At 65.6% G+C, this 16,383-nt stretch overlaps 3 protein-coding genes across 24 annotated transcripts; 1 reads left to right on the top strand and 2 right to left on the bottom strand.

The window, feature by feature from the left end:
* The first annotated feature begins 21 nt into the window (after positions 1–21).
* On the top strand, positions 22–7,329 carry RECQL4 (RecQ like helicase 4). Of its 20 annotated transcripts, none has more exons than XM_054519293.2 (22): positions 23–132; positions 306–339; positions 441–535; positions 760–900; positions 1,186–1,261; positions 1,863–1,962; positions 2,060–2,186; positions 2,493–2,624; positions 2,708–2,800; positions 2,908–3,014; positions 3,425–3,508; positions 3,588–3,761; positions 3,843–4,022; positions 4,903–5,044; positions 5,135–5,397; positions 5,472–5,760; positions 5,836–5,965; positions 6,048–6,217; positions 6,285–6,465; positions 6,542–6,698; positions 6,820–6,928; positions 7,068–7,329. In XM_054519293.2, the coding sequence occupies exons 6-22, from the start codon at positions 1,903–1,905 to the stop codon at positions 7,190–7,192; spliced, it is 2,523 nt and encodes an 840-aa protein (XP_054375268.2). In that variant the 5' UTR covers positions 23–132; positions 306–339; positions 441–535; positions 760–900; positions 1,186–1,261; positions 1,863–1,902; the 3' UTR covers positions 7,193–7,329. The 20 variants fall into 20 exon arrangements, with proteins under 20 accessions (XP_054375266.2, XP_063583048.1, XP_054375268.2 ...); XM_054519292.2 differs by having other exon boundaries at positions 24–132; positions 2,878–3,014; XM_063726982.1 differs by having other exon boundaries at positions 24–132; positions 1,186–1,784; positions 2,878–3,014.
* Positions 7,330–7,415: 86 nt separating this feature from the next.
* On the bottom strand, positions 7,416–9,868 carry MFSD3 (major facilitator superfamily domain containing 3). 2 transcript variants are annotated; one of them, XM_002819563.6, is made up of 5 exons: positions 8,608–9,868; positions 8,114–8,261; positions 7,899–8,023; positions 7,718–7,827; positions 7,416–7,632 (listed from the first exon to the last, which is right to left on the bottom strand). In XM_002819563.6, the coding sequence occupies exons 1-5, from the start codon at positions 9,287–9,289 to the stop codon at positions 7,459–7,461; spliced, it is 1,239 nt and encodes a 412-aa protein (XP_002819609.2). In that variant the 5' UTR covers positions 9,290–9,868; the 3' UTR covers positions 7,416–7,458. The 2 variants fall into 2 exon arrangements, with proteins under 2 accessions (XP_002819609.2, XP_024106676.1); XM_024250908.3 differs by having other exon boundaries at positions 8,114–8,253; positions 8,608–9,554.
* Positions 9,869–10,883: 1,015 nt separating this feature from the next.
* On the bottom strand, positions 10,884–16,321 carry GPT (glutamic--pyruvic transaminase). Of its 2 annotated transcripts, XM_054519304.2 has the most exons (11): positions 14,072–16,321; positions 13,840–13,929; positions 13,654–13,762; positions 13,402–13,535; positions 13,044–13,287; positions 12,732–12,811; positions 12,528–12,664; positions 12,253–12,427; positions 12,002–12,157; positions 11,815–11,927; positions 10,884–11,748 (listed from the first exon to the last, which is right to left on the bottom strand). In XM_054519304.2, the coding sequence occupies exons 1-11, from the start codon at positions 14,231–14,233 to the stop codon at positions 11,658–11,660; spliced, it is 1,491 nt and encodes a 496-aa protein (XP_054375279.2). In that variant the 5' UTR covers positions 14,234–16,321; the 3' UTR covers positions 10,884–11,657. The 2 variants fall into 2 exon arrangements, with proteins under 2 accessions (XP_054375279.2, XP_054375278.2); XM_054519303.2 differs by having other exon boundaries at positions 13,654–16,321.
* Positions 16,322–16,383: the final 62 nt, after the last annotated feature.

Below are 16,383 nucleotides of genomic sequence, written 5' to 3'. Positions count from 1 at the left end.
CATTGCCTGCTTGTCTAAGGCCCGACGGATTGGCTGCCCGGGCGCGGTGGCCCCGCCCCCGGCCCGTCGCGCACCCGCGTTGGCTGTCGGCCCCAGCGACGGCTGCGCGGGAGATTTGCTGGGCGACGGCAGGTGCGTCGGCCGGGTGGGAGCGACATGGAGCGGCTGCGGGACGTGCGGGAGCGGCTGCAGGCGTGGGAGCGCGCGTTCCGGCAGCAGCGCGGGCGGCGACCGACCCAGGTGCGGGCTGCCCAGGGGCCGAGGGGCTGAGGGCGCGGCCCGCGGCTGACGCGTTCCCTTTACAGGACGACGTGGAGGCGGCGCCGGAGGACACCCGCGGTGAGCGCGCGGCGGGGCGGCGGGGCGGCGGGGGCGGGAAGACACTGGGTCGGCAGGGGCCCAGGCCCCACCCTGACCCCGCCTCCCGCTCGCCCACGCAGCGCTCTACCGGGAGTACCGCACTCTGAAGCGGACCACGGGCCAGGCCGGCGGCGGGCCCCGCAGCTCCGAGTCGCTCCCCGCGGCGGCCGAAGAGGTACCCAGGCCCCGCCACCCCAGCCTCCTCCCACTTTCCTGTTTTGCGGAGTGGCGGGAGCAACGGAGTCGCGGCCAGGCCTCTGTGGGGCACAGAACTTGGGAGGGGGACTGGGCAAAGTGAAGAAGGGCCGGGCCTCGCTCCAGGTGTGGGAGGGGCGGCTGAGAGCGCCTCTGCCGCCACAACAGTCTTTCTCTGGCCTCTGCTCCTATTGTCACCTGCAGGCGCCAGAATCCCACTGCTGGGGGCCCCATCTCAATCGGGCTGCGACCCAGAGTCCACAACCTACGCCAGGGCGGAGCTGCCAGGGGTCGGTGCCAGACTACGGGCAGCGGCTCAAGGCCAATCTGAAAGGCAACCTGCAGGTGAGGGGTGGGCAGGCAGTGAGTCCACGCTAGGTCCAGAGCTGCTTCCGGTCCGGGTCACCCTCTTGTCATTTTTTCCACACAGACAGGCACAGGCTCCTGTGCCAACCAGGGCACGAGTCTCCAGGAAGTTTTTCAGGGCCTTCGCCCTTGACTCCCTTTTTAGCCCAGTCTTGTGCTAATTAGCGTGCTTTATGATTGAGCGTGGGAACTCAGCTAGGTTTTAGAGTCTACAGTAGCCAAGGGGTCTGAGTTCCTTTTGCTATTCTGTTGTTCCTCTCCCAGGCCGGACCAGCCCTGGGCCGCAGACCCTGGCCTCTAGGAAGATCCTCATCCAAGACGCCCACCCCAAAGCCCCCAGGTACAGGGCCTGTTCCCTCCTTTGCAGAAAAAGCCAGTGATGAGCCTCCACATCCCCCCGAGCCCCAGCCAAGGCCAGGCCGGCTCCAGCATCTGCAGGCATCCCTGAGCCAGCGGCTGGGCTCCCTAGATCCTGGCTGGTTACAGCGATGTCACAGTGAGGTCCCAGATTTTCTGGGGGCCCCCAAAGCCTGCAGGCCTGATCTAGGCTCAGAGGAATCACAACTTCTGACCCCTGGTGAGTCAGCTGTCCTTGGTCCTGGTGGTGGCTCCCAGGGCCCAGAGATTTCAGCCTTCCAAGAAGTCAGCATCGGTGCAGGGAGACCCCAGCCCAGCAGCAGTCGAGGCGAGAAGCGGAGACGGAACGAGGAGCCTTGGGGGAGCCCCGCACAGGTCCAGCAGGAGAGCAGCCACGCTGGATCCCCATCGGAGGGGGCTGGGGCTGTAGCACTTGAGGAAGATCCTCCAGGGGAACCTGTACAGGCACAGCCACCTCAGCCCTGCAGCAGCCCGTCAACCCCTAGGTACCACAGACTCAGCCCCTCCAGTCAAGCTAGGGCTGGGAAGGCTGAGGGCACAGCCCACCTGCACATCTTCCCTAGGCTGGCCCGCCATGACAGGGGCAATTACGTACGGCTCAACATGAAGCAGAAACACTACGTGCGGGGCCGGGCACTTCGTGGCAGGCTCCTCCGCAAGCAGGTAAGACAGCGACGGGCCAGGACAGGAGCTCCCTTTCCCTCCCCTCAGCCCTCCCGTATCTCCCGCCCGGTGACCCTCCTATGTGGGCACCCCCCAGGCATGGAAGCAGAAGTGGCGGAAGAAAGGGGAGTGTTTTGGGGGTGGTGGTGCCACAGTCGCAATCAAGGAGTCTTGTTTCCTGAATGAGCAGTCCGATCACCGGGCAGCCCAGTGTCCCCAGCCAGGTGAGACATCTGCCCTGGAGGGTGGGTCCGGCCGACACTGTGGAGAGGGCGCAGTGCTCTTTTGGGGGACATTCATGTTCCAAGCAACAGGCCTTCCAGATACCCCTGGTCCAGGCCCTACCCTGGCTGCCCTGAAGGAGGGTGGCAAGGACGAGGACGGCTGTCAGCCTTTTCTGCTTTGGAAAAAGTAGCCCAGAGGAAGGGCACTGCCTGCTGCCAACCTCCTTTGAGGGAAGGGGAGATTGTGGCCAGTGGTTGTCTTGCCCGACTTGGAGCTCCCATTCCACCCTCTCCTGCCTGTCCCAGCAAGTGAGGAAGACACACACCCTGTTGGGCCTGAGCTGCTGGTTCCTGCACCACAACCTGTACCTGAGGTGCCCAGCCTGGACCCCGCTGTGCTGCCACTTTACTCCCTGGGGCCCTCAGGGCAGCTGGCAGGTGAGCAGTCCGCTTCTGGCCCAGAGCCTTTACTGAGGGGTTGGGGTGACTCCAGTCATGGTGATCAACATCTGTGTCTGCAGAGACACCGGCTGAGGTGTTCCAGGCCCTGGAGCAGCTGGGGCACCAAGCCTTCCGCCCTGGGCAGGAACGTGCAGTCATGCGGATCCTGTCTGGTGAGCGTGGCTGCCGGGGCTGAGGCTGGGCTGAAGCCAGGCTGCAGAACCCTGCTGCTGACTCCTGCCCCATCCAGGCATCTCCACGCTGCTGGTGCTGCCTACAGGTGCCGGCAAGTCCCTGTGCTACCAGCTCCCGGCGCTGCTCTACACCCGACGCAGCCCCTGCCTGACGTTGGTCGTCTCTCCCCTGCTGTCACTCATGGACGACCAGGTGTGCACACAGGGTCCTGGGCACACCAACACAGTCAAGAACCAGCACTTGTGACTCCCAAGGGCAACTGCTGCTTGTCCCCTAACCACCCCCTCTCCTGGGAGCTTCAAGGTGTCTGTGGCCTCAGTCCCAGTGTTGGTAGCAGGTCGAAGGCAGCCCAACTCCACAGGCACCACGGCCACCCCCACAGGAGCTGTGCCGGGAAGAGAGCCATCCCCACTTCGGTCTGTCTGCTCCGGGGCTCCTGGGCCAAGGCCCACATTTGGCTCTAAACCCTTGGCCCTAGGACCCAGAACCTGGTTCTCCTATCCCCTGAGGAACTAGGATGGACATGGCAGCAGCTCTGGGATGACTTGGGGAAGGGCCAGGGCTGGGCTGGCGTATGACGGCCATCGCTCCTGCATTTGCAGGTGTCTGGCTTGCCACCGTGTCTCAAGGCGGCCTGCATACACTCGGGCATGACCAGGAAGCAACGGGAATCTGTCCTGCAGAAGGTGGGGGCCTCATGGGCCTAGGGGTGAGTGAGGCAGTGGGTGGGCACCTGGGCTGTGCCTCTGATCTTGCTGCCTTCAGGTTCGGGCTGCCCAGGTACATGTGCTGATGCTGACACCTGAGGCGCTGGTGGGAGCAGGAGGCCTCCCTCCAGCTGCACAGCTGCCTCCAGTTGCTTTTGCCTGCATTGATGAGGCCCACTGCCTCTCCCAGTGGTCCCACAACTTCCGGCCCTGCTACCTGCGCGTCTGCAAGGTGAGCCATATGTGAACTGGGGTGGATGGCTAGGGCCGGGATGGGCTGGGCGGCCCCACACCACTGACGCCTCTGGTGCAGGTGCTTCGGGAGCGCATGGGTGTGCACTGCTTCCTGGGTCTCACAGCCACAGCCACACACCGCACTGCCAGTGACGTGGCACAACACCTGGCTGTGGCTGAAGAGCCTGGCCTCCACAGGCCAGCCCCAGTTCCCGCGAACCTGCACCTTTCCGTGTCCATGGACAGGGACACAGACCAGGTGGGTGTGCGTGCTCTGGGGACCCTGCAGGGCCCTGGCTGCTGACTGCCCACACTGACCCTACCTCACTCCCCACTGCCCACACCGACCCCTCCTCACTCCTCACTCCCCACGCCAACCCCTCCTCACTCCTCACTCCCCACGCCAACCCCTCCTCACTCCTCACTCCCCACTCCCCACGCCAACCCCTCCTCACTCCTCACTCCCCACGCCAACCCCTCCTCACTCCTCACTCCCCACGCCGACCCCTCCTCACTCCTCACTCCCCACGCCAACCCCTCCTCACTCCCCACTCCCCACGCCGACCCCTCCTCACTCCCCACTCCCCACGCCGACCCCTCCTCACTCCTCACTCCCCACGCCGACCCCTCCTCACTCCCCACTCCCCACGCCGACCCCTCCTCACTCCTCACTCCCCACACCGACCCCTCCTCACTCCTCACTCCCCACGCCAACCCCTCCTCACTCCTCACTCCTCACTCCCCACGCCGACCCCTCCTCACTCCCCACTCCCCACGCCGACCACACCTCACTCCTCACTCCTCACTCCCCACGCCAACCCCTCCTCACTCCTCACTCCTCACTCCCCACGCCGACCCCTCCTCACTCCCCACTCCCCACGCCGACCACACCTCACTCCTCACTCCCCACGCCAACCCCTCCTCACTCCTCACTCCCCACGCCAACCCCTCCTCACTCCCCACTCCCCACGCCGACCACACCTCACTCCTCACTCCCCACGCCAACCCCTCCTCACTCCTCACTCCCCACGCCGACCCCTCCTCACTCCCCACTCCCCACGCCAACCCCTCCTCACTCCTCACTCCCCACGCCGACCCCTCCTCACTCCCCACTCCCCACGCCAACCACTCCTCATCAGGCACTGTTGACGCTGCTGCGAGGCGAACGTTTTCGAGACCTGGATTCCATTATCATTTACTGCAACCGGCGCGAGGACACAGAGCGGATTGCTGCGCTCCTCCGAACCTGCCTGCACGCAGCCCGGGTCCCAGGGTCTGGAGGTACGGCGTGGACAGGGCTGGTGTCCCCATGGACCCACCTTGGGCACCCATGGCCCCATCCCACTGACCACCTGCCTGTCTTCCCCAAAGGTCGTGCCCCCAAAACCACGGCTGAGGCCTACCACGCAGGCATGTGCAGCCAGGAACGGCGGCGGGTACAGCGGGCCTTCATGCAGGGCCAGTTGCGGGTGGTGGTGGCCACGGTGGCCTTCGGGATGGGGCTGGACCGGCCAGATGTGCGGGCTGTGCTGCATCTGGGGCTGCCCCCAAGCTTCGAGAGCTACGTGCAGGCCGTGGGCCGGGCCGGGCGTGACGGGCAGCCTGCCCACTGCCACCTCTTCCTACAGCCCCAGGTTGGCACCCCCCCCAAATGCCAGTGCTCAAGCCCCTAGTGCTCCACCCCACCCTCATGAAAGTTGCCCTGCAGGGTGAAGACCTGCGAGAGCTGCGCAGACACGTGCATGCCGACAGCACGGACTTCCTGGCTGTGAAGAGGCTGGTACAGTGCGTGTTCCCAGCCTGCACGTGCACCAGGCCGCCCCTGGAGCAGGAAGGGGCCGTGGGTGGGGAGAGGCCTGTGCCCAAGTACCCCGCTGAAGAGGCTGAGCAGCTTGGTGGCCACCAAGCAACCCCAGGACCTAGAAGGGCCTGCATGGGCCATGAGCGGGCACTCCCAATACAGCTTACCGTACAGGCTCTGGACATGCCGGAGGAGGGTGAGGAACCTGGGGTAAGCCACAGGGGTGGGGATGGGCCATCCTCGCATCTCCTGAGCCCTGCTCTGCCCCCAGCCATCGAGACTTTGCTATGCTACCTGGAGCTGCACCCACACCACTGGCTGGAGCTGATGGCAACCACCTATACCCATTGCCGTCTGAACTGCCCTGGGGGCCCGGCCCAGCTCCAGGCCCTAGCCCACAGGTAAGCACACCCTGCCCTGAGTTGGAGATAAGGTTGGAGAATCAGGGCTGTTGGCCACATGTCCCCTTTTCCCTGGGCACAGGTGTCCCCCTTTGGCTGTGTGCTTGGCCCAGCAGCTGCCTGAGGACCCAGAGCAAGGCAGCAGCTCCGTGGAGTTTGACATGGTCAAGCTGGTGGACACCATGGGTTGGGAGCTGGCCTCTGTGCGGCGGGCTCTCTGCCAGCTGCAGTGGGACCACGAGCCCAGGACAGGTGCGCCTCTTCCCACCCCACACCGCCCTGGATGCTGCCTGCCTGCATCTGACATGCTTTCCGGCAGGTGTGCAACGTGGGACAGGGGTGCTTGTGGAGTTCAGTGGGCTGGCCTTCCACCTTCGCAGTCCAGGAGACCTGACCGCTGAGGAAAAGGACCAGATCTGTGACTTCCTCTATGGCCGTGTGCAGGCCCGGGAGCACCAGGCCCTGGCCCGTCTGCGGAGAACCTTCCAGGCCTTTCGCAGGTTGGGAGGAGGCGGGCAGGGCCTGGGACCATCCACCCCCCCGCAGTGATCAGCTCTGACAGGCTCCTCCCCACAGCGTAGCCTTCCCCAGCTGCGGGCCCTGCCTGGAGCAGCACGATGAGGAGCGCAGCACCAGGCTCAAGGACCTGCTGGGCCGCTACTTTGAGGAAGAGGAAGCACAGGGGCCAGGAGGCATGGAGGACGCACAGGGCCCCGAGCCAGGGCAGGCCAGAGTGAGTGCAGTAAGGCCAGGCAGTTCATCGGGGTTGCAGGTTCCTTGGGCTGCATGAGGCTTGCTGTGTGGATGCAGCGCCATGGGAGCTCAGAGGAAGCCTGATGTGCCTGTCCACACAGCTCCAGGATTGGGAAGACCAGGTCCGCTGCGACATCCGCCAGTTCCTGTCCCTGAGGCCAGAGGAGAAGTTCTCGGGCAGGGCTGTGGCCCGCATCTTCCACGGCATCGGTGAGGCCTGGGAGGCCCCACCCGCTGCAGGCTGGGGCTGGGGGCTGGGGCAGGTGAGGCCTGGGAGGCTCCACCCACTGCAGGCTGGGTCTGGGGCTCACGGCTGTGTCTTGGCGGCTGTGTCTTGGCTCCACCGTAGGAAGCCCCTGCTACCCGGCCCAGGTGTACGGGCAGGACCGGCGCTTCTGGAGAAAATACCTGCACCTGAGCTTCCACGCCCTGGTGGGCCTGGCCACGGAAGAGCTCCTGCGGGTGGCCCGCTGACTGCACTGCGTTGGGGGATGTCGGGTAGAGCTGGGGTTGTCAGAGGCTAGGGCAGTGACTGAGGACCTGGGCAAAACCTGCCACAGGGTGTGGGGACGAGGAGGCTTCAAAATGCAGAATAAAAAGTGCTCACTTTGTTTTTATGGGCCTTCCTCGCCAATGAGGCAGCCCCCATGACCTGGGGACAAGCACATGACATATTCCAGGCACAGAGACATCTGGGCCACAGGCACATGTGGCTTTATTGACCAGTCCAGCCACCCAGCTCAGAGAAAGGTGCTGGGTACTAGGCCCAGGTACAGAATGGGCAAGGCAGAGAGAATGAGCAGGAGCAAGAAGCAGGGATGTGGACCCAACCCATCAGCCAGGCCTCCGGCCAGAGTGCCCAGCAGCAGCTTCCCCAGCAGCTCCAGAGTGGCCAGAAGGCTGTAGTGTGTGGCCTGAAGGGGTGGGGGTCACGGTGAGGGTCAGGCCCACACAGCCCCAGCCCTGTGGTCCCTCTGTGTCCCTGCTACATCTCCTCACCTGCAGGGCCCTGGGGGCCAGCTGGCTGCAGCGCATCATCCCAGTGAAGGTGACTGTGGTGACCAGGCCTCCCAAGAAGTGCTGCAGACATAGGCTCAGCAAGGCTGACCCTGGGAGGGCAGAAGTCAGCAGTGCCCCAGGCTCCTGGCCCCTCTCTTCCTCCTCAAGGCCAGCCCCTCACCTCTCAAGATTGTGCCAGGGTCCATGCTGGCCCCCAGGGTGTCCAGGTGGAAGACCAAGGCAGTCTGGCAGGCTAGGCTCCCAAGGCGGAACTGCAGCACTGACCTCAACAGAGGCAGCAGTTCCCTGGGGTGGGGGTGGGAAATGGGTCAGTATAGTGGATTGGGGGCAGCTCGGGTACAGGTGGGTGGGCAGGGTACACGGGGGAGGGCTCACCAGTGCTTGGCCAGCAAGGTCCCACCCAGAAAGGAGCCAGCGATGGAGCAGACCACAGCACCCACACCATTCCACAGTCCCAACTCGGGGGCAGAAACGCCGTGGTCCAGCAGGAGAAGAGGAAACAGGCTGTTGGCACCCTGCTCACCTTGGGTGGTGGGGGGGGCGTGAGCACGGGAGGTTCCATATGTGCCCCCGCCTCTCTTCTCCCCACCTGGGCCCTGAGTCCTGCCCTGCTCTCCTCAGTGTTCCAGAGCTGCAGATGCTGGGGGAGAAGTAGGGCAGCCCGAGAGAGCGCTCAGGGATCTGGCTAGAGCTGGGGGAGGACAAGACGCAAGGCCCAGCTGCAGAGCCCCGGATGTCAGGGCCAAGTCTTGCAGGTCATACCCCAGAAAAAGGGTGGCCCTGTAATGGGTTGCAAGCTCCTGGGGACACACCTGAAGCTGTCCCGGAAGCCCCAACTCTGCTGTTGCCTGGCTCGAGGCCTAACTCACCCAGCTTGTAGGTGAGCACAAAGCCTGCCGTCCACAGGGTCCCCGGCACGGCTAGCACGTCCCGCAGAAGGTGCGCGGTGTGGGGACGCTGCTCGCAAGGGGGCTGCTGTGGGAGCCGCCGCAGGGCTGGTGCAGCCCAGGCCAGGGCCGCGGCCAGCCAGTAGGTGGCAGCCAGGAGCAGAAAGAGTTGCGGCCACGAGAGGGTGGGCAGCAGCGCCAGCAGCGCGCCCCCAGCTAGCGCGGCCCCCAGCTTGTACGCGACCACCTGCACGGTGTTGCCTGGCCCCAGCTCGGCCGGCTCCAACAGCTGTACAGCCAGCGCGTCCAGGGCCACATCCTGCATGGCGGCACCCAGGTTCAACAACAGCAGCAACCCTGCCACAGCGGCGGGCAGCCCGGCCTGGCCAGCTCCAGGCGGGGGCAGCCCGGCAAGCAGCCCACACACCAGGCCCAGGCCCGCCGTGCTGCGCGTCAGCCAGGCCCTCGCCGAGCCCTGCGCGTCCACCAGCGGGGCCCACGCCAGCTTGAGCAGCCACGGAGCGTACAAAACCTTGGCCAGCCCCACGCGCGTCAGGGAGAGGCCGCCGGCACGCAGCAGCACGGGCAGGAGGCCAGACTGGAGCCCGTAGGGCAGGCCCTGCACCAGGTAGAGGCCGGCCAGCGGCAGCAACTTCCCGCGCATGGCGGCTCAGGCCGGCTGCGAGGCCGGGAGGTCGGGTTCCAGGTAGGGTCCCGCAAGGCGAGGTCTCCTCCGCGTGGGGTCAGAGGCCACACCCCGGCATGGCTTTGGTTCTGGGACCTGGCAGAGTCAGCGTCGTACAGGCTAGGGTCTGGACACGTGCTCTCGAGCTTTAGGAGCATCAACACCCCAGAAGAACCGAAGTGGGGTCCAAACGGGGGCGAGCTATCCGGACGCCGGCGGCTCCCGGCATGCTCTGCGCGGCCGCAGGGAAGGGGGCGGGGCCATTGCCTCCCGGGGCTCCCACCATGCTTTGCGAGACCGCAGGTGAGGGGGCGGGGCCACTGCCTCCCGCGGCTCCCAGCATGCTCTGCGAGGCCGCAGGTAAAGAGGGCGGGGCCGCTGCCTTGGGGGGCCGCTGCCTTCCGGGGCCCTCGGCCCGCGCCCCGCACCGCCGGCCGGGCCGGACTCTCAGCAGTTTCTCGGCCCCCTGGAGGCACAGAGCGGAGCATGGGCCACACGGCGTCGCTGGAGCCCCGCGGCCACCGGCCCCAGGGCCGGAAGGTCGCGCGGGCCACAGAGACTGGAGCGGGCCAGAGCGTCAGCTCGCGGGCGCCCCCGGTGGCCAGTCCGGGCTCGGGCCCGCGGCCCCACCGCCATGTGCGCGCTCCCACCGAGGTCCTGCGAGAGTGAGAGGCCCAGAGAGGGAAGCTACAGAGCTGGGCCGGCCTCGAATGTAAGGATCGGCCTGCGCCCACAGCCAGTCCTAGCACCTCTCAGTAGTCTCGGATCCGCTCCAGGCGTGCTTCCCTCCCGGTGTCTGAGCCGAAGCGTGGTTGCTGCGGTGCCCAGCCCCTGCTTCTCCAGCCGCCCGCATGAAGGCGTCCGTTTCTTAAGGGTTCCGCTGTCTACCACTGGATACTTTCGGTGCCGGACCCCAACCTTGCTGTGTCTGTGACTTCAGCTCCTCCGTAAGGCGGTGACAGAGTCGTGGAAGTTAGGAGGGTAGTGTGAAAGGTCAGGACCCAGCTTAGCTCAGAAGGACACAGCCAGCCACTGCCCGTGACGCCCTTCGGTGTCCGGTGACAAAGCTAGGAGCACCCTGCCTGATTCGAGCCCGCCCTGCCAAGGGAGGGGCCCACCTGCTGTGTCTCCTGCCCAGAGCTGTGCCCTCTGGGGCTCCCGAGGCCCAGATGAGGCTGTGAAGTGTGGCCTGTGGTTAAGAACCATCTCCAGAGCGGAAAAACCAGGTACCCTTGGCCAGTCCTATCTCCCAAGTCTGTGAGTCTCTAAAGCCAGCCCCGTCCTTGGCGGACTTGAGGGCACTGGACCCAACGCATTTTTCTGGCTGCTGAGGCCTTTGAGGGGGTTTCTTGTCAGCTTAGCAGGTTTTTGGGTTCCAGGTTTCCTCGTCTATCAAATGGGAACTATCATGCCTACTTCAGAAGAGCATCTGTGCAGATTGAGTGATCCCCAGCAGTGTCTGCATGTAGTAGGTGCTCAGCCATGCTCCCCAGGCCAGGACACAGCACCGCCCACTCCCGCTCAGCCCAGCCCCTGCCTCCTCCAGCCCCAGCCCTCCCCTGGGACGCTCCCTTATCCTCTCTCTCTGCCTCACACTCCACCCAGCCAAAGGACTGCACCACACAATGACACCAAAGGTGGTCTCTCTGGCCCCCCAGACAGTGGCCCCGCCCCTGCTTCCTTGGGTAAAAGAAAACCAAGACTTCCTTCCTGAGCTGTCAGTCACCCTGACCAGCCAGCACCATGCTGGTTTAGTATTTCCTCCCGCCCCAGGGAAGACACGGACCTCACAGGAAAGGGAGCCAGGAAGGATACAGTTCACTGTGCCTTCCTCAGGAAACGATGTATTTCTTCGGGCGGCCACCTGGACCCCTGGCTCCCTAGATTCTTTGTCAAGCCCCGTCCCCACCCCAACAGCTCTGGGGGCTTCCACAAAGGGGTGTGGGGCCTGTGCTTTCCTCACACTCCGTACTCTCTCAACCCATTTCTGTGTGATCCTGACGAGCTCTGCCCCACAACCAGAGGCCAGGGGGAAGACCCAGCCCATGGTGGGTGCCGGGTCTTCAGGAGGAAGAGGTGGGTGGTGGCCGTGGAAGGTCCTTTCTCTGAAGGGACTCAGACCTGCAAAAAGGGTAGGCAGGTGGGAGCGGGCCACGCAGCTGCCAACACTTCCTCCCTGGAGTCAGACTGCCACACAGCTTTATTAGGGACCTGCAGAGAGGCAGGGGCCCAGCTCCCCCCCCGCCACCCCGCCAGGCATCAAGAGCAAGTACAGTGGGCTCCAGACCCCCCCAGGGCCCCTGAGCACACAGTCCAGGGCGACCCAGCCTGGCCCCAGCTGGGGTGCTCAGGAGTACTCGAGGGTGAACTTGGCATGGAACCTGCTCAGCTTCTCCAGCAGCAGCCGCAGTTTCTCCAAGGGGGGCAGAATGGTCATCCTGAAAGGAGTTGACAGTGAGTGAAGGGCCAGGGTGGCGGGACAGGCAGTGAGGGCCAGGCCTCACCGGAAGTGGTAGGTGCCTTCCCGCTGCCCAAAGCCGCTCCCTGGCACCACGCAGATGCCGGTCTCCTCCAGGAGGCGCAGGCAGAAGAACATATCCGGGGCCAGGCCCAGCTCCTGTGGACAGAGAGCCATCAGAGAGGGATGCCCGGCCCCCACTGCCCACCCCACAGGCCCCACCCCCGCCTGACCTGAGCGCGCTCCACCGCCCGCAGGGGCAACTGCACGCGCGGGAAGGAGTACATGGCGCCCTGCACTGGGTTGCAGCTGATGCCAGGAGCCTCATTGAAGACCTGCTCGGTGAGCTTGGCCTTGGCCGCCAGCTCTGCCAGCACTGCCTGCTTCTCCTGTGGCCGCGGAGGGAGGGCCCATCAGGGCATGGCACTCGGCATCCTCCCACCCCTGATTAGGTCACCTGGACTCCCTCCTGCCCCCAACTCACAGCCTGGAACTGCGCGAAGGAGGGGTCGGTGGGCGCGGGTGGGCTGACCACCAGGTCCAGCAGAGCCTGGCCTGGCACCGGCGGGCACAGCCGCACACTCATCAGCTTCAGCATCTGCTGCTGCACTGCGGCGTCCATGTTCACCACCTCCACATAGCCGCCGCGGAACCCGCACCTGCGCACGTCCAGGTCAGGTGCGGAGGAGGGGGTGGCCCATCGGGCAAGGAGGGCCAGGCCATGGCCCGCGAGCCCCCACCCGCCTCGCACGCACGCACTCGCCCATGTAGCCCTTGGAGGTGGAGTGGAAGGAGGCAAGCTCCTGCTGCCCGGCGTAGGGCGGCCCCATCTCCATGAGCACCTTCTTGAATGAGTGGAACTGCGAGCCCGCGGCGTACACGTTGTCCTGGTACACCTGGAAGGGCGCAAGTCGTCACGGGGGCGGACTGTTGCCCGGCTTCCCGCTCCCCCGCGCCGCGCACCTCGTCCGCCAGCAGAAAGAGCCGCTCTTCGAAGGCGAAGCGGATCACGGCCTCGATGCACTCGCGGGTCTGCACCTGCCCTGGGGTGCGGGGGAGACAGCAGGGCTGGGTGAGCCAAGGGGGCGCACTGCCCTCCGCTGGGCAGCCGGGGGCCAGCGGACCCGGCACTGCCTGGTCCAGGGCGCACGTGGGTGCGGGAGGAGTGGGGCGGGACGGCGGGGAACGCACCGTGGGCGCGGGAGGAGTGGGGCGGGGCGGCGGGGAACGCACCGTGGGCGCGGGAGGAGTGGGGCGGGGCGGCGGGGAACGCACCGGTGGGGTTGCCGGGGTTGATGACACAGAGCGCACGAGGGCGGCAGTGGTCACGCGCCTGGCACAGCTCACGGTGAAGCTCCGCCACGTCTAGCGCCCAGGCGCGCTCCTCGTCTAGGTAGTAATCCACCTGCACTGCGCCCAGCTCTGCCAGCGTGGCCGAGTAGAGTGGGTACTGGGGGATGGGGATGAGCACACCCGTGCGCGTGTAGCCCTCGCCGGCCACCAGCAGCTTCAGCACCGTCTGCGGAAAGGAAGGGGAAGGCAGGGTTGGTGGGGCCTGGGGCTGCACCTGTCCCCCACCCTGGGCGCCCCCTCTGCAGTGTCAGGAATGTATTGCTGCCCATGCCCAGCCTACCACGATGGCATCGCTGGCCCCTGTGGACAGGAAGACGTTGTTGGGGTCCGCAGGGATGCCTCCATCACGCCTCTCAATGTACCGCGCCACGTCTTCCCGGATTAGCTGGATGCCGGAGCTGACGCTGTAGGCCCCTGGACTCGGGCAGCACAGGATGGGAGGTACAGGTGAAGTTCTCCTCAGCCCTCCCCAGGGACTTCCCTCCTCCAGTGGCAGGGCGGCCCTCTGCTTCCTCCTGGCCCTGGCTCTCACCCAGACTGTGGCCCCCACACGCCTGCAGGATGCGCTCCGCCCTTTTCTTGGCATCCTCAGGGAAGTTGGGGCTGCTCAGAAGATCAGGGTTAACACAGAGGGCCAAGACCTGGGAAGACGGAGTGCTGAGGCCAGGGCACATGGGCTGGGGGTGGGCGGGTGCAGCGGGCAGTGCAGGAGCCTCACCTGGCGCAGGAAGGTGATGGGCCTCTGCCCCATAGCCTGTGCGTCCCCAATGTTGGCACGGATGACCTCGGTGAAAGGCTTCTTCACACCCTGGGAGGGGAGGGGAGGGGAGCAGGCAGGCAGACTGTGCCCTACCTAACCCCTCAGCCCTTGTCGCGTGTGCCAGTGGGGCTGGGGCTAACTCGGCCACCCCAGTGTGACCTGGAGGGCAGCAAGGGGCCCTGGGCCATACCTGGCGCAGCTCCTGCTCCAGCTCCAAGGCTCGCTGCACTATGGGGCCACGCACCGCGTACTCCACCCTCTGCACACGTGGGTTCATGCTGTCCAGCGTCAGCACCTTCGTTCTCAGTCCGTTTTTCACCATCTGGCTCTGGTCACCTGTGCTCGAGGCCATTACTCTACCCAGACCAGGTGAGAAGGTGGCTCAGGAGGTGGCAGGACCAGAAGTGGGAATGGGGACAGCTGGGTCTGGCTCAGTGGGCCAGGGCTGGGAGGGGGCAGCCGTAGCAGAGGGAACTCCAGGCAAGAAGGCACCCTCTTCACCGCAGCTGGCCTCACTGGGAGGGACAGAAAGGGCTGAAGGAGCTGGGGACAGTTGGGCCCCGCCCCACCCGTCTGGGAACAGCTCTGCCCCAGGGAGGCAGAGGCAGTGGGTGAGGTGGCAGGCGGGGCTTGGGGCAAGGCCCAGTGCCTGCCCAGTGTCCCCACGAAGGGAGAGCAGGAGACCCACATGGGGGGTAGGTACACACGTCAGTCCGTCCGGACAGCGCTGAGGGACTAGACATGGGAGGGGGAGAGGGCTGAGCGCCTGGGGTGCTCAGGAGGTGAAGGGGGGGTGCCCAGCAGCCCTGAGGGGCTGGCAGAGCTGGAAAGGAGGGACCCCTGAGGCAAGACTGGAGCCTGGGCTGCTGGGATTTACCCCAGCAGGGCTTGGCCGAGGCCTGGCCCTCGTGGCACCCGCATCTTTGCTTGGGCCAGAGGACCTGTCTCCTAGTAACTGAGCCAGGCCTCAGGAATCCAGGGGGTGCTGGGGGGAGAGGAGGGGTGTTCAGGCTCTGGGTTCCATCTGGCCCCTCCAGGCCTGGCAGCTATGGCCCAGAGGCTGCAAGAGCTCTGTAGCTGGACCTTGGTCCCTGATGAGCACTGCGAGGGGCTGGGGGAGGGGGCTGGAGCCAGGCAGTCCAGCCCTGGGCCCTGGGACAGCTCACACTGTGGCTGCTGTCATGCCCTTTCACCAGGCACCAGCTGGGGGTTGCCCTTGGGACACACCCCAGGCTAGGGGTGACCTGAGCTCTCCAGCCCTCTTGTTCCTGGTTGGAGGAGAGAGTAGGAAACGAGCCGGGATAGGCCGTCAGAGCCCCACCTCCACAGGCCTGCTGAGCTGAAAGGCCAGGCTCAACACTGGCCCACCCCACCGTCCGGCAACGAAACCTGAACCACGGGGGTCAGAGAGCTGGTCCTCTGAGCAGGGCTGTGGGCAACCAGTCAGGCCCAAGGCGGACCTTGGCTCCTCTGATCCTGCTGGCTGGGAGAAAAGCCATCAGGAGCCCTGGACGGCCAGCCCCCAGGCCTCTCACCTTGCACTTCTCTGCTCCGCTGCCACAACAGCCTCCCAGTGCGCAGGCCTGCCCCTCTGGCCCCCAGGCCAGGGCACAGGTTAACATGGGCCTGGCCCCAGGCAGAGCCAGCCCCTGCCCGCCCCCTGGCAAGGGAGTCCAAGTGACAGCCCTGGTGGCAGGTGGACCTTGGGCAGCTGCCCCACCCCCCACACTAAATTTAACCAGCAGCCAGCCCTCACCCACCCACAGCCCTGTGAGGACACCCTTCCAACCAGGGATGCCAGGGGAAGGCCAGGCCCAAAGGACACTGGGCTGACGGGCCCATGCTGAGCCAGGAGGGAGAACAGCCCAAGTCCACGCCACCCAGCACTGGTGGCCACACAAGGCCGCCCACCATGAACAGACAAACTGGCGGTGCCCTCAGTCCTCCTGCTTGAGGCCCCTAAGGGGCCCCCTCACCCTGACACGTTGTGCTCAGCCAGCTCAGAGCCAGAGTGGCCAACTGCGTGTCCCCTATGCCAGCCCAGGCGGAAGCTGGCAGCCAGGCCCCAGGATTAAGGCTGTATGCCAGCAACTGGGGACCCACAACCCCCCCAGGGAGCTTCTGACACAGCCTTGTGCTTGTTTTGCCCCTCTGGCTCTGACACAAGAGTCTTGTGGAAAACATGACCTCCCTTTCCAGGCCATGGTTCCTGGGACCCCCACCCTCCGCCCCTCAGCACAGACACCCTAGGCCCTGGCTCCCATGGAGGCTCCTTCAAAGCACCTGGCTCCTCTCAGGAAAGCAAAGGGTTACGGAGAAGGCTCCGGGAGGCTGAGCACGGGAGGGAGTGGGTGAGGCCCAGGCTTCCAGCCCAGTGGCTGTGGGCCTCACTCCCACACGGCCAGGGCTGCCACATGCCCCGGCGCGCACCTACAGGCTTTCCTGCTCACAGGCGTGGGTGGCACAACCCACTCCCCACCGTGGGACAGCGACCCAGCTGAG

Source organism: Pongo abelii, chromosome 7 (assembly GCF_028885655.2).
Source record: "Pongo abelii isolate AG06213 chromosome 7, NHGRI_mPonAbe1-v2.0_pri, whole genome shotgun sequence".
NCBI lineage: Eukaryota > Metazoa > Chordata > Mammalia > Primates > Hominidae > Pongo > Pongo abelii.
Note: the sequence above shows the minus strand (reverse complement) of the source record. Positions and strands in the feature narration are given on the sequence as shown.

Excerpts from the sequence above, each read along its gene's own strand:
- RECQL4 (XM_063726972.1), top strand. The coding sequence starts at position 157 with ATGGAGCGGCTGCGGGACGTGCGGGAGCGGCTGCAGGCGTGGGAGCGC. Across the intron at positions 5,398-5,471 it reads ACCTCTTCCTACAGCCCCAG|GGTGAAGACCTGCGAGAGCT; the intron begins GTTGGCACCCCC and ends GTTGCCCTGCAG. Across the intron at positions 6,929-7,067 it reads CCGCATCTTCCACGGCATCG|GAAGCCCCTGCTACCCGGCC; the intron begins GTGAGGCCTGGG and ends GCTCCACCGTAG.
- MFSD3 (XM_002819563.6), bottom strand. The coding sequence starts at position 9,289 with ATGCGCGGGAAGTTGCTGCCGCTGGCCGGCCTCTACCTGGTGCAGGGC. Across the intron at positions 8,024-8,113 it reads ACCTTGCTGGCCAAGCACTG|GGAACTGCTGCCTCTGTTGA; the intron begins GTGAGCCCTCCC and ends CCCCCACCCCAG. Across the intron at positions 7,633-7,717 it reads TGGCCCCCAGGGCCCTGCAG|GCCACACACTACAGCCTTCT; the intron begins GTGAGGAGATGT and ends CCACCCCTTCAG.
- GPT (XM_054519303.2), bottom strand. The coding sequence starts at position 14,233 with ATGGCCTCGAGCACAGGTGACCAGAGCCAGATGGTGAAAAACGGACTG. Across the intron at positions 12,665-12,731 it reads TCTTTCTGCTGGCGGACGAG|GTGTACCAGGACAACGTGTA; the intron begins GTGCGCGGCGCG and ends GCGCCCTTCCAG. Across the intron at positions 12,158-12,252 it reads CCTTCGCGCAGTTCCAGGCT|GAGAAGCAGGCAGTGCTGGC; the intron begins GTGAGTTGGGGG and ends CCGCGGCCACAG.